This window comes from Pteronotus mesoamericanus, unplaced genomic scaffold (genome assembly GCF_021234165.1).
Source record: "Pteronotus mesoamericanus isolate MK-2021 breed Mesoamerican mustached bat unplaced genomic scaffold, CSHL_Meso_final contig_25, whole genome shotgun sequence".
In the NCBI taxonomy this organism is placed as follows: domain Eukaryota; kingdom Metazoa; phylum Chordata; class Mammalia; order Chiroptera; family Mormoopidae; genus Pteronotus; species Pteronotus mesoamericanus.
In genome coordinates this window covers 17,633,132-17,649,088 of record NW_026555105.1, presented here as the reverse complement: position 1 = coordinate 17,649,088, position 15,957 = coordinate 17,633,132, and the positions used below count along the sequence as shown (strand labels likewise).

At 36.0% G+C, this 15,957-nt stretch overlaps 1 protein-coding gene across 1 annotated transcript in view; it reads right to left on the bottom strand.

The window, feature by feature from the left end:
- The window catches only part of LOC129070924 (ubiquinol-cytochrome-c reductase complex assembly factor 1), a 97,151-nt gene that overhangs the window by 73,403 nt on the left and 7,791 nt on the right, over positions 1 to 15,957 (bottom strand). Inside the window, 2 exon segments of the mRNA XM_054574150.1 lie at positions 740 to 835; positions 9,462 to 9,566. Of these exon segments, the coding sequence (XP_054430125.1) occupies positions 740 to 835; positions 9,462 to 9,566 (201 nt within the window).

Genomic DNA, 15,957 nt, shown 5'->3' with positions numbered 1-15,957 from the left:
AGTGCAAATACACTGGGTCATCCAAATTTAAAAACAAGACATACCCATTTCATTAACCATATGCCTATGAACCCATGCCTAGGAAATGATCAATTCTGGGTATCAGAATAAAAGTTCTACAGAAAAGAGTACTTCTAAAAGGAAATCTTGACCACCCCTGCTCCCCCGCTCATTTCCCAAAGAACAACTCTGAGAAGAGGAATGTTCTATGCTTATTGACATAACAGGAAATGAAAAGAAAAATACTGTCTGAAAACAGTCATATAAGCACTGGATAAATGTTTTTAGACTCTTGTATTTTCTTAGTATAACAAATTTTATTCATGACTATAGAAGATATAAGTCTAGAAATTTGCAAATAACCTCCAAGGAAAACCTTTTCTAATGCTAAGCCTCTCCAGGCAGGATATATAATAACCAATAAGAAATTCTCCAAAAGTTAAATAGTACTTTATTTTTAACATGTGAAAGTTTCTTAAAGACTTATTTCTCTAAAGCTTTTTCCAGGCAAGAGAGTACAATGAACGAAACAAAAGACATGGGATCAGAAGCCTTAGCAAATATTCAGCTGGTGTGTCACTTACCATCCTTGTGACCCTGGGCAAGCCACTTCACTTTCCCAAGCCTCACCTTCTGCAGTAGATAAAATTCCTTGCCTCATCCAAACAATTTTGCTGAGATTCAAAGAACACCCATGTGAGAGCACTTTATACACATAAAAAGCACTAATAATTCTCACCTTATTTGTGGTGTGATACTTCCTACTCAGCTGTATGTCTATTCCAAGAATCTGTTCGGATCCACCACATGTTAGGGACTGCCTCATCTGGGGCCACTGGGGGTTTAAAAAAATAAAAACTGATGTAAGCAACACTGAGCCTTCACTTACAAGGTTACACTAAACAGAGCTGTTTAAAAGTAAAGACTACAGAATCTTTCCAACCTTACTTATTTAACCCAGTTCCTGGTGATCTGTTCACCAAAAGGATTCAAGATTGGCTCCTAGAATGTTGTCAGGTATATTAGATGCTCAATAAATATCTGTCGAATACTTGAATAAATAAAAGGATTCGACCCTGGAACCCTGAAACTAAATACATAAGAGTTAACTCTAAGAACCAGAACTACAACAAATACCTAAATATTGGCAACAGTGTGTATACAGAGGAAAAAACCCAAAGACTCCCACATCAGTCCAATTTAAGTTTAAAATCTGTTTTTGCAACTTGCAAGCTAGATGGCTATGGGGAAGTACTGAAACTCAGCTCCAATGAGGATTGAAGGAAATAATACAGTAGTCTCCCCCTTATCTATGGTTTCACTTTCAGTGATTTCAGCTACCTATCGTAAATGCAGTCCAAAAACATTAAATGGAAAATTCCAGAAATAAACAATTCCTGAGTTTTAAATCACACGTCATTCTGAGTAGAGTGATGAAATCTCACACCTTCCCACTCCACCCCCTCTGGGGCATGAATCATCCCTTTGTCCAGCGTATCCACACTGGATACACCATCTGCCCATTAGTCACTTACTAGCTACATTGGTCCTCAGACTGCCTGTCAGTGTCACAGTGCTTGTGTTCAAGTAGCCCTTATTTTACTTAATAATGGCCCTAAACCACAAGAACGGTGATGCTGGCAATTTGGATAAGCCAAAAAGAAGCCATAAAGTGCTTCCTAAAGTGAAAAGATGACTAGAGTACTGTAAGATACTTTGAGAGAGACCACATTCACATAACTTATATTACAGTATATTGTTATAATTATTGTTTTATTAGTTATTGTTAATCTCTTACTAAGTTTATTTTATATATTAAATTTATCATAGGTATGTATGTATAGGAAAAAACATAGTATACATAGGGCTTGGTACTATCTGCAGTTTCAGGCATCTACTGCAGGTGTTGAAACATATTCCCCATGGTTAAAGGGTGACAACTGTATATGTAAAATGCCTTTTACAAAATACATCCTCAATAAAGAATAGAAGCTTCCATCATTATCATCATCATCATCATTGTTCAGATCAGAATTGCCTTCCTTTTATGTTCACACATTGCATTTGAAAGCATTTTGGCAATATAATAGCAAAATTATTTATAATTATTATGTGCCAGGTACTATGCTAAGCATCTTACATATACTACTTTCTTCAATCCTCACCATAACCCTATTAGGTTGGAATTATTATAATCAAGACCAATAAAAATAGTTTTGAAAATAAATTCCTCAGGAAACAAACTACATGCAAGAGATCCTCATTGTAGAGTGAATATGGGTAAAACTGGGGAAGAGTCCAATAAGGAAGGAGATGGTTCATTAAATTAAGGTACTCAATGGAAAATCTGGTAACCACAGAGATTTTTTAATAGACTTTATTTTTTAAAGCAGTTTTAGGTTCACAGCAAAGACAAGCAGGAAGGACAGATCTCCCACATATATATATCCAACCCCCAATACACACACCACATTCCCTATTATCAACATCCTCCACCAGAGTGGTGCACTTGTTACACACAATGAACCTACACAGGCACATCATTACCACTCAAAGTCCATAATTTACATCAGAGATTATTATTTTTAGCAACATGAAAAAATATGTATAAAATTATAGGTAAAAATATGAATGCATATGGACAAGCCTGGAAAGGAACACACTGATGTGAATAAGTTATTTTGTAAATTAGTAGAACTATGGATGAGTTTAAGAATCTAGTTTCCAAGCTTTCAATAATATTACTTTATCTTTACAATAAAAAGGGGTGGGGAGGGGACAGGAGGAGAGTCACTACTTCAACTCTGGCTTATTTCAAGAAGGCATGAGACACATGAAATGAAAATTTTTTTTTGTTAATTCTAATGAAGAAAAAATGGAATTTCTAATTGTGGAGAGTTATTGTTTACTTTTCTTTCCAAACAAGCATATTAAAAGATTAGTCAGGGTTCTTCTGGTCAGTCCCAAGGATACTTAATGCTTTTATTCATAGGTATCAAGCAAGCTTTGTAAAACACAGACTAAAGACAGAACACCTCCCATTACATCACATATATCAATGTAATAGTCCATCTAAAACACAAAGCACTTAGATGGGGTCAAAAAACGTAGCCAACAGCAATTTTAGCTTTGGGGAGAGTTCTCATCTATTAAATTACATATGGTATATACTTTTCTTTCCATTTCCTGTTATGTCAAAAGCTATGCTCCAGGAGTAACCAATGGATTCCTTCTGTGACTGTCTCACTGCCTGCTGTATTTCTGTCCTACCATTATTCATGACTTAACATTTCACACTATACTGAACTACTGAATTACCTAGGTAGCCAGTACCAAGGACAACATCTAGTTTCCTCATACCTACACACTACAAGCACACACATTTACTTTTTTGTACCCCTGTACCTCCCAAAAAGAGTCCCTTGACCTTTAAAGACATCATTTTTTCCTTCATTTAAATTTAAAAAATAGCAGTAATTTTTGTAAAAGAGAAAAATACCCTGAAATACTCAAATGTCACCTTTTTCAAAGAGGCCTGCTCTGACCATTTTATCTAAAAGAGTTTTTATTGCAATAGTTCTCTAACATAGCAGTAGTAGCCTGTTCATTTTATTCACAGTACTTGTTACGAAGTACAATTACATATTTATTTATGTGCTTGCTTATTTTCTATCACCATTACCTAAAAGATCCATAAGAGTAGGAACTGGGTATAGTACCAGGATCAAGTACAGTGCATGGTATGCAGGAAACACTCAAATATTTGTTGTATGAACAAATGAAACCACCTGTATGGTTATGTCTTATTATTTCCTTCCTGTCCTTACATTTTTTACTCATCTGACCCCTATAAAATGCCCAGGACATGTCAGCCCTTATGCAAGAATGTAGGATACAAACAGAATCCCCATCCTCAAGAAGCTCACAATCTTGAGGAGAAGGGAAAGAAGACTCACTACACAAGAAACAGAACCAAGTATCACATTTTAAAGCTCACCTACCATATACACAATAAAAGGTTACCAAGGACAGAGAGCAACTAGAACTCTCACAGACTGTTGGAGGGAGTGTAAAATAGTACGATCACTTTAGAAAATTATTTGGCAGTATCTACTGGAGGTGAATATATGCATATCCTATATGACTCAGTAATTGCATTTCTAAGTATATACCCCAACAGAAATGTGCATGTATGTTCACCAAAAAGCACATATAAGAGTGTTCATAACAGCACTATAATAAAAGCCCAAAATGGAAATAACACAACTATCCATCAGTAGAAGAATGGATAAATTAATTGTGGCATAGCCATATGATATGATACTTTATCACAATGAAAATGAATAAACTGTTACTACACAAAGCAACATGATGAATTTCTAAAACAAAGTTGAAGAAAAGCAAACACAAGGAAGTATATACCATATGTATAAAAGGCAAAACTACTCTATGGTGTTCAAAGTGAAGACCGTGGTTAACCTAGATCAGGGGTAGTGACTAGAAGGGGGTCAAGGAGGCTTCTGGGGTTCTAGTTCTTGATCTGGATGCTCATTATGTTCATTTTATAATAATTCATTGAGTTGTACGCTTAGATTTATTCCTTTTTCTGTTATTTTATTATACTTCAATAAAATGCACAAAAATACTCAATGATGTAAAGTAGGCAATGTGAAAGAATGACCTGGAATCATCAAAAAAGTGAAAAGACAAGTGAGAAGGCAGAGGTGAGGAAGCATGGTGTAATGGAAAGAGAAAACCACTGAGTCAGAAGACTTGGGCTGAAGCTCTAGCTCTTCCTATCTCATAAATTTGTTTTGAGAACTAAATAAAATAATGTAAGTTAAAGAGATGTGTAAACTATAATGCATAATATAAATGTAAAGACTGTTCCAGACAACTCCAATGATGGACTCTTTCAGGCAGCCCACTGTTAAAAAAAATAAGATTTTCACCCTTATATTTTGCTTCCCAAAATGGTTCGGAAAATTAAGAGAAATAGAAGATATTTTGCTTCCCAAAAGGTTCTGAAAATGAAGAGAACAGCAAGGGAGGGTGGGAGGAAGTGAGGGAAGGAAAAAGGGGAAAAGGAAAAGAAAAAAGGGGAAGGACTCAAGAGATTCTTGAATACCATGGGTGTGTCTGGTCCTTTTAGCAAAACTATAAGCTCCACCATGGCACAGTCTATCTTAAATTTCTTTTATTTTTGACCCAATGCTCAACACCACTCTGGGCACGGAGTCGACACTCAATAAAAACTAGGTGGATTTTTTTTTTTTAGGTAGAAGTACAACCTGGAGAAGGTCCAGAAAAGAACCACAGGAATGATCAAAGAGATGAATGAAAGGTCTAGTGGAAAGGTTAAAATGAAGTGAGGCTGTTTAACTTGGAGAAAAAGCAACTGAAGAACTAAGAAGTAACTTAGAATAACAACACTTGAGCTGGAAGAAATCTCAGAGATCTAAATCCAACCTTTTAATTTCACAGGTGAGGAAACTAAGACACAGGGAAAGGCTGCAACTTGCTTAAGATAGTTTTAGCACAAACTTTTTTTTAAAGTTTCGATTTACACAGTGAGGAGAAAATTAACCCTGGTAGCATGAACATAAATGGCAACAAAAATACTAATTACAACTTACTGAAGATTTCCTATATACCTAGTACCTCTAAGCTTAGTGTTTTACTTAGGTTAATCTCATAACAACCTTGCAAAATAGAGACTCTTTCTTTCCCCATTTTAGAAATGAGGACACTAGGCTTAAAGAAGTTCATCAAGAGGTAGAACATACATTCAGATGACTCTATATCCAGTAGCTTTCAAAACCTTTTGCAGACTTGAATAACACAGGTTCATGCACACTTAGCAACCATTCTGCAGGAAAAGAAACCAGGGCTCCTCAGAAAAATTGCTGGATCTCCAGCAAGAGCAGAGAAAATACAACATGAACCTGAAATATCCTGTGTTGCCAGAAAATAAGGAAGTATTCGAAAAATGATGAAGGCACCCTGACCAGTTCGGCTCAGTTGGGTATCATCCCGCAAACTGAAACGTCACCCCCGGTTCGATTCCTGGTCAGGGCATGTGCCTGGGTGGCAGGTACAATTCCCAGTCAGGGCACTTATGAAAGGCAGCCAATTGATTTTTTCTCTCTCACATTGGTGTTTCTCTCCCTCTTTCTCCCTCCCTTCCCCTCTAAAATTTTTTTAAAAAGCAACTTTTTTCAATGATGAAGGCATAGAGGAAGGAACTTGAAGGAACTCCCAATAGCCAAAGCTGGGGCTATTTGATCAATAAAATAAATAATGAAAATAATGAGTTATAACTCATAGAAGAAAATAAATATTTATGAGCTCTTGATATAAATAAATAATAGAATAAATAAATGGGGAAGAAGTGACAGCTCTTTCTTACCCAATCAATAAATATAGTAGTAATGAGAAAAACAGAAAATCGCCATTAAGCATATACCCCAGTAATGACTGTTGCAGTTTAGAACCAGTAACAGAATTATCATATGATGCAGTAATCCCACTTCTGGGTACACATCCAAAAGAATTTAAAACAGGATCCTTAAGAAATATTTCCAAACTTACATGCACTGCAGCATTATTCACAATAGTCAAGATGTGGAAGCAACCCAAATGCCCATCAACAGATGAATGGGTAAAGAAAATGTGGTACATATATATATAATGGAATATTGTACAACCTTAACGAAGGAAACCCTGTTACATGGTATAAAACAGATGAAACTTGAAGAAATTATGCTAAGTGAAGTAAGTCACAAAAGAGCATACTGTATAATTCCACTCATACATAGCGTGTGAAGCAGTCAAAATCATACAAACAGAAAGTAGAAAGGTGGTTGCTAATGGCAGGAGGTGGGGAGTTAGTGTTGAATGGGCATAGAGTTTCAGTTTTGCAAAATGAACCAGTTCTAGAGATCTGTTGTATAACAATGTAAATGTACATTACACTATGATTAAGGTGGTAAATTTAAAGTTATATTCTTTTAACCACACTTTTAATATTAATATTATATATGATTTTAAAAAAAGAACTGTCGATGGATGCTAAAAGTAGTGAGCAAAAATATGATCAGAAACAGAATATTTGCACAGTCTCAAAGTTATCTTCTCACATGATACTTACTAATTAAATATAGAAAAATTATAACTCCATAGTAGGGGAACCTGACAGACACCAATTTAATAACCAAGTGACCAAAGTTAATCACCAGTAATAAGACATATTGGCATCAAGTACCCTCTGACATGGTACACTGAGAAAGGAACAACATCATTTTTGCCAAAAATGTGTAATTTCAATCTAATTATAAGAAAATATTAGACAAACCCTAGTTGAAAGACAACAAAAAGACACTGGGGGGGAAAAACTAATAATACTGGGAAAAGGTGTGTTGATTAGCTAATTGTATTACATCAATTTTAATTTCCTGGTTTTAATAATTGCACTATGGTTATATAGGATGTTAACATTTGAGGAAACTTCCTGGTTTCAATAAGTGCACTATGGTTGTAGAGGATGTTAACATTTGAGGAAGCCATATGAAGGGTATATACTATTTTACAACTTTTCTGTAAGTTTACATTTTTAAAAAGCAAATCCATCATAGTATGTATGACAAACTTCAAGAGACCATTTAGAAGACAGAGGTGAGGGTAAAATGTCCCTAGTTTTTTGAAAATAATATGGTTATAGCATTTGACACTGCCTTAGAGGTTAGCTGATACTACCACACATCCAGCAAAGGATTCTTTTTTATTTTTATCCTCACCTGAGGACTTTTTTTCATTGTTTTTAAAGACAGAGGCAGGGAAAGAGAGAAATACCAATCAGCTGCCTTCCATACGCTCCCAGGGTAGGAATTGGTGCCCAGTCGGAGGATGGTACTCGTCTAGACCCAGGCTCGCACAGCCCACACTCGGACCGGGAATCAAACCCTCAGCCTTTCAGTTACAGGACAATGCTCCTGTAACTGAGCCACACTAGCCAAGGTCCAATGAAGGATTCTTTTATACCACATCCTGAACATACATTCATCAACCATTGCCTCAATTATGTCTGGCAAGAGTAAATTTACTGTGTCAAAATGCAGCCCAAACATTCCATTATACCATAATTCTAATTTACATAGTTTTTCCTCATTCTCAGCCAAGTTTGTCTCCCTGCCAGATGTGTACCTGAGAATGTTATTCTGAGGCACAGGTTTCCAACCAGGGGTTCTCAGAGATGAGAATATACTGGGTTGGTCAAAAAGTTCCTTTGGTTTTTTCCGTAAGATGGGTCTAGTAGCACTTAGTTGTCTTCAACTTCACTTGAAACAATTTTGTTAGATTGTATTGTGACAGCTGTCATATCAGTGCGTATTTAAAAAAACTTATCAAAATTGGTGAATTTTTGTGTAGCCATTTTAATACTGAAGAATGAAGATAGAAGAAAATAATCAACATTTTTGGCATATTATGCTTGATTATTTCAAGAACAGTAAAAACTCAAATAAAGATTTGTGCAGTGTATGGAGAAGGTGCTATGACTGATCAAGCATGTCAAATGTGGTTTGCTAAGTTTTGTGCTGGAGATTTCTCACCGGATGATGCTCCACAGTTGGGAACACCAGTTGAAGCTGACAGAAATCAAATCAAGACACTGAGAACAATCAATGATATCTACATTAAAGGCTATAATGGCAAAAAATTTTGGAAATAATTTTAATATCAAACAAAGGCTAAGCAAATAGAATAACATGTAGCCATTAAAAAATGCAATTATGAAATCTATCTAATAACATGAATAATATCTGCTCTAATAAGTGAAAAGGTACCAGAACATAAAATTCTGTAGATATTTGTTGAGGTACCTAAGGAAAAAACTAGTACAAACACACACAGACTAGAAAAAAAAGACAGCAGATGTTTTCAGCTTTGAAGTCATGAGTGATTTTTATTTTCTTCATTACTAAATTATTTGCATGGTTAACAAAAGTCAGGAGGAAAAAACTTTCAAGAAGGGTCCATAGTAAACTACATCACAATAAATCATGTGTCAATGGTAAATTAAGGCCTCAAATAATTCTTTGGATTTTCTGTTCACAAAAAGAAAAAACAAAGAAAGAAACATTTCTTCCCCCAAATAAAAGTGTCTATGAAAAGAAAACTGAAGAGAAGTTAACTCTGAGATGAATATCTGGAAATACTCCCAACAGTAAAAATCATCAGACTGCAGCATGGTATCCTAGGCTAAGTTCCACTGTTGGGGTATTTAGAAGCAACGCCCTAGACACCATACTGCAGGAATCAGTCCTGGGCTGCCACCACAGAGACCCAGAAGTGGTCTCATGAGGTTTTCCATCACACAATTTGGTTGGCTGATCTATAAATACATGACATTTGCACATAAACACTAAGGTTTTCATACCAACCAAAGGAACAACAAACCTTACCTGGGCAGTGCCAGACAGAGGCCTGCTGCACTGTCCCTGTGTGGGAGACAAAGGCGCCAACCAGCTGCATACTGGAACCCACTGGGAGATGCTAATCTGGTTCCTCTAAAGAAAGAAAAAAAAAATCCATCAAGGATCCATATTAGACTCAACACATAGAAGGCAAAAAGCATAAATATGTAAGTTTAAAAATCCTGGCAGAACAGGGCACGTGAAAGGAGAACATCCAGAAAAGGACCAGGATCAAGCCTCCTCATGGTTGTCACTTCAAGGATAAGCTGTACCTTACCTATTCATGATCCACAGACTGAAAGAACTCTAGTAACAGCCAACTCAAGCAGGGTACATAGGCTCCCTCTTGGGAGAAGAATAAAATAAGAAGACTTCAGGCATTTTACAATAAAAGTATCATTTAAATTGGCGTTTACAATGCCTTTTCAAACTGGTTTATGTGTTACCCATAGAATTCTTCTATAGTAAGCAGTGTTGGGATTACCATCATCCCCAAAATGATATAGAAACTAAGGCTGAAATTTTGAACTGGGAAAACACACTTGGACAAGTTCATTTCCAAGACAAAAGAGGGATTAAATGGCTGAGCTATGACTATGATTCAATTTTTCCCTCTGGCATTACTGACCTCAGAAAGGTCTCTGGGCCAAAGGGAAAGGCTAGGCTGGAGAGAGGAGGAGCTCTACCGTGCTAAATGAGAAACCTGCTTTATTTTATGAACCTGAAATATACTCCACTGTATAAATGGCATCCACTTTATGACCTATGTAAACAGCACTGGAAATCTTTGTTGTAGGAACCGACTCTGGGGGAACCAAGGATTTCTTTCACCTGACCTGTAATAGGGTCACAGTGAGGACTGGATACACAAATTATTTGAAAACAATTGGCCCACATAAACTACAATATAGGAGTCAAAGATTTGGATTCTAGTTTAAACCCAGATACCCTAATGTGATCTTTACACGAAATTTAAACTCTATGATGCTGTTTCCTCACAGCAATTATTAGTAATACAGTGATACCTTGATACCCGTTGTCAATTTTTTCCGGAACTTGGGGGGAGTGCCAAATCCAACCAGTACCTACCAATGAAGAATTATCACTTGCAGGGTGGTGTTGTGACTCATACAAGTTCTAGCAAGTGTGACGAGTTCCTAACAAGTGCCAAGTGCTGAAACGTTTTTTTCTCATCAAAATGCAACAAGTACAGGGTTTGACAAGTTCTGAAGCCAACGAGTACCGAGGTATGACTGTACTTATGAGCACTTACTATGTGCCAAGCACTTTTGTAGGTACTTGTATGAACTCATTTAAACCTCACAATCACCACTCAACAATCTAAGTATATTGTTATTATCCCAATTACATAGATAGAGGAATTGAGGTATGGATAAGTAACTTCCCAAGGGCGCACAGATAAAAAATGGCAGGGTTAGGATTTGAACCCAGGCAGCACGACTCCAGGATCCATGATCATTTACGGAATGAAAGGGTCAAGGGAATATCTCCAAAGTCCCTTCTGGCTCTAACACTCTATGATCTAGTCTTGAACCAATTAAACCACAGCATAGTATGGTGAAAAGAGCCATGTACTTGGAATCAAGAAACACTGATTTGATTCGTGGCTCCATTGTTAGTAAGCTATGAGCCTTTGTTGCTTCTTCTATAACATAAAGAAAAATCCCTGCTTCTTAGGGTTTTAAGAAAAATCATCAAATGTACCTTGCAGTATATCCAATTCAATAAATATTAAGTTGAATCTGAATCTCCGTTTCCTTTTGAGTAGGTAGGAAGGGGCAGGAGTGAGGTAAGAAATTTAAACCAAGAGATGCTTTCTAAAGTGTCTCATAGTTCTAAAACTGTACTGTTTCTAATAGGCCACTCATAGCACTTTGTTTCAAATGAAAAGTAAAGATTAAAAATATTTTATTTCAGTGGAGGTTTGATCTGTTGAGATAGTTTTCAAATGAGAAACAATTACTGGATTTTGTTAACTAATGCTGACAGGCTTACTAGAATCATTCAGTGTCAGATGTTCCTTTCCTAAAAATGTAAATATGGGATAAGATTAAACTTCTGCAGATTTAGGCCCAAAGGAGTGCGGGAGAAGTAAGAGAAAATTACAAGTAAGAACAATGAAAAATTTTGGAAGATTTTCTGAAGAATTTCATCATATTTTTTTCCGGGGTCAACAAAATTTTTCTCTGTAATTTTGGCTTTACTTGGTCTTATGCCAATATGTTAAATCAGTTCTTATTAGAAGAAAGGAGTGATCAGCTGTGTTCTTTCCTTCCCCAACCCTATAACAATTCTTGTCCAAACCCTCAACTGAAACTGCTGAGGTATAGCCGGAAGGGTGTTCGAATGCCAGGCTTGCCGTGAAATAGCTCCGTGACCCTGAACTAGTCACTCAGTTTTCTGGGCCTCCATTTCCCCTTATGTGAACTGGGAAAAGTAAAAGCTACCTCACAGGAGTGTTCCAAGGATCATCTGTAAAAGCACTTTGATAATGGCAAAACACACTCACAAAGGAAGGCATCATTATTGTAATTAACAATTGTTACCAAATTATATAAATAAGCACCTCTTTCCCCAGCAGTCGTAGCAGTAAGAACCATTTCCTTAAAATATTATTTTGAACCTGGAATTCCCTTTCTCAAAAGTTTGCATGAGGCTCCATGTACCTCCTTAGTCAAACTCACACACCTAATCTTTAACCCCCTGGACCCCTCCCCAGGCTTATTATATTTACATTCCCTACCTTTACTTTTCCACTTAGCAATTCTAAAACCTGACTCAAATTCTCTAGTTTGAGAATCACTACCTCACTCCACACAAGCTAATCCCCTGTGGTCACTTCTTCTAGGACCCTCTTCTTCACCAAAACCATGGGCTCACTTGCTTCAAGGAGTCTCCCTAGACTCCAAGTTCTGGTTCTGCTGACTCTATTCAATTCTTTTTTCCTTTCCTCCTATTGCAATATTTAATTTAATAAATATAAACCTGTGGAAGTACTTCTCTCCCTCTTATAGGTATTAATACATTCCCAGTTAAAATTATTGCTCTAATTTAGGATAATATATACACCATTACTAAGTAGGAGTTTTATTGTCTTTTGCCTCGCCAACACTTCAAAATCAAAATTTTAAAGATAGGTTTCATGTCATTTCCTATGCATATTATAAAATTCATGTGATTTTATTTATATTTCAAATCATTCTGACAGCCAGCTCTTATTTTTACTATAATCGGTCCACTAACCAATCTGTTTCTGCATGTAGTTTTTAAGATACATAATGTTTACTTTGGCTCACTCATGAGCTGGAAAAGGTTTTACAGGTAGTCAATTCTCCTATTCCCTACAGTTATATTTTATAAAGTGACCACAAGTAGAGTTAGCAAATACTGAACCATTGCTCCTAAGGGAAATGCAGAGTTAGGTTCCTGCAAGCCTCCATTCACAACATTTTCATCAGCCAATCAATACATAGCTTTGTTTTATGTGTTTCTGCTTAAACATAACTTATTTAATATATATTATTGATTCACTAACATTGAACTCACAGCCAACAGCAAGTGCGGTAACTCACTCCTGAACAAAACTTATCTAACATACAAATTTTCTCCACAGTAAACATCACAGCCTTTTTGCACTTTGTGTCATTAGCACTTACCACTACACTTGGGGGCCATTTTAAGGAGGGAAATCACCAAAAAAAGCACAAAAATGCAAATAAATAAATAAATAAATAAATAAACCCCCCAGCACTAAACAGACCATGAAAAGGATGCTTGTTTACAGTCTAAGAGCTGAAACAAGAAATAGAGTACCACCTTGTTCAACCTCAGCAAGAAACATGTATGTTGTAGCTAAAATTTTTCACCTCTCTGTACATGTCCACAAATGACTACAAAATCTCCATGAGTATTAATTTTGGACTACAGATAAAATTTAGCAAGTATCACCCTGGCAGGTATGGCTCAGTTGGGTGGGCTTCATCCCAAAAACTGAAAGGACACCAGTTCGATTCCTGGTCAGGACATATGCCTGGGTTGCAGGTTGGGTTGCAGGCTTCGTGCTCCGTCTCAGGTGAGGGCACCTGCAGGAGGCAACCAACTGATGTTTCTCTCCCTCTTTTTCTCTTTCCCTTCCTCTCTTTATAAAATTTAAAAAAAGAAACTTTTTTTTTAATTTAGCAAGTACAGTAGTCCCCATTATCTGCAGAGGATTCATTCCCAAACCTCCTGTGGATGCATGAAACTGCAGTAGTACCAAACCCTATATATACATTTTTCCCTATACATACCTACCATTTCACTTAAAGGAAGCACTTTATAGCTTCCCTTTGGAGTATCTGAATTACCAGCATTGCTACTCTTCTGCGTTGGGGTCATCATCAAGTAAAATAAGGATTACTTGAACACAAGTACTAAACAGAAAAACAGTAACAAACTCTGGGAAAGGAAAAAACTGATTTCCATAGATGCCACATTATATTATTCGAACAAAAATTTATGAAACACATAAATAAATTAAAAACAAAAACAAAAAAACCACATTGTCCATACATAGGGGAGAAAATCAATAGAAACTGTCCCTGAGGAAGCCCAGACATTAGACAAACTATGACAAAGGTTTTGAACCAACTATTTTAAGTATTTAAGATCTAAAGGAAACCTTATCTAAAGAACTATAGAAAAGTATGAAAATAATATCTCACCAGATAGCAAATACCAATAGAGAGAAATTAAAAATAAAAATTCTAGAGTTGAAAAGAACAATTTTAAAAAACCATTTCACTAGATGGGTGCACAGCAGATTTGAGCAAAGGAATCAGTGACCTTGGGTCAACTGAGAACATCCAACCTGAATCACAGAAAGAAAAGAACAATAAAGAAAATTTAACAGGGCCTCAGAGACCTATGGAATACCACTAAACACACCAACATATGTATAATGGGAGTCTCAGAAGGACTCAGAAGAGGAGAGAAATAAAAGGACAGAAAAAAATAATCGATCTGTGATAGTATCAACAATAAAGTGTTTTAAAAATAACAATAAAAAATAAAATAAGATATTTGAAGAAATACTGGCAGAAAACATTCTAAATTTGATTTAAAAAATCAGTTTATAAATCCAAGAAGCTCAACTAACTCCAAGTAGGATAAACTCAAGAGATTCACTAATAGACATATCATAATTAAGCTGCTGAAAGACAATAATGAAATAAAACCTTGAAAGCAGCAAGAGAAGTGACTCATCATTTACAAGAGATCCTCAATAACAATAAGAGCTAAACTCTCCTCAGACACCATGGAGGCCAAAAGGCAGTGGGATGAAATGTTCAAAATGCTGGAGGAAAAAAGATGGTCAAACAAGAATTCTATATCTAGCAAAACTATCATTCAAAAGCAAAGGAAAACGTAAGACTTTCTAGATAAACAAAAACTAATGGAATCTGTCAATAACAGACCTGATCTACAACAAATGCTAAAGGGAGAACTTCAGGCTAGAATATGATCTTTGACACTACAATAATGTAAATCCACATGAAGAAGTGCACTGGTAAGGGTAACTACTTAAACAAGTTAAAGATATAGTATAAATGTATATTTTGCTTGTAATTATTTTTAATTTTTAATTTAAAAGACAACTGAATAAAACAAGAATTATAAATCTATGTTGATCGGGACAAAATCTATAAAGATGTAATTTGAATGACAATAGTGGCACAAAGGCGGGCAGAAGGAATGGAGCTGTATATAATCAAAGTTTTTATATACTGCTATTGAAATCAAGATAGTAATAGTCCACACTAGATTGTTATGAATCAATATGTTAATTATAATCGCCAGGGCAAACACTAAGAAAATAACAAAAAAAAGAGTAAAACTTTATACAATATACAAAAATTAACTCAAAATGGGTCAAAGCCCTAAATTTAAGACCTAAAACTATGAAACCTGTAGAAGAAAACATAAGGGAAAGCCTCATGATATTGCATTTGGCAATAAGTTCTTGGATATAACACTAAAAAAAAAGGCAACAAAAGAAAAAGTGGTTAATGCCCTGACCAGTGTGACTCATTTGGTTGGGCATCATTCCCCAAAGCGAAGGGTCACTGGTTCGATTCGTGATTAGGGCACATGCCTGGGCTGCAGGTCCTGTCCCTGGCTGGGGTGCATACAAGAGACAACCAGTTGATGTTTCTCTCTCACATCAATGTTTCTTTCCCTCTCTTTCTCTCTCCCTTCCCCTCTCTCTAAAAATAAATAAAATATTTTTAAAAAATGGTTAAGATAGACTTCATCAAAATTACAAACTTTTCTGCATCAAGGAATACTATCAACAAAGTGAAAAGGCAACCCATGGAAAGGGAGAAAATATTTGCAAATCATACATCTGATAAGGGATTGATATCCAGAATATATAAGACCTCCTACAACTCAATAATTTAAAAAATTGTAGATTAAAAAATGG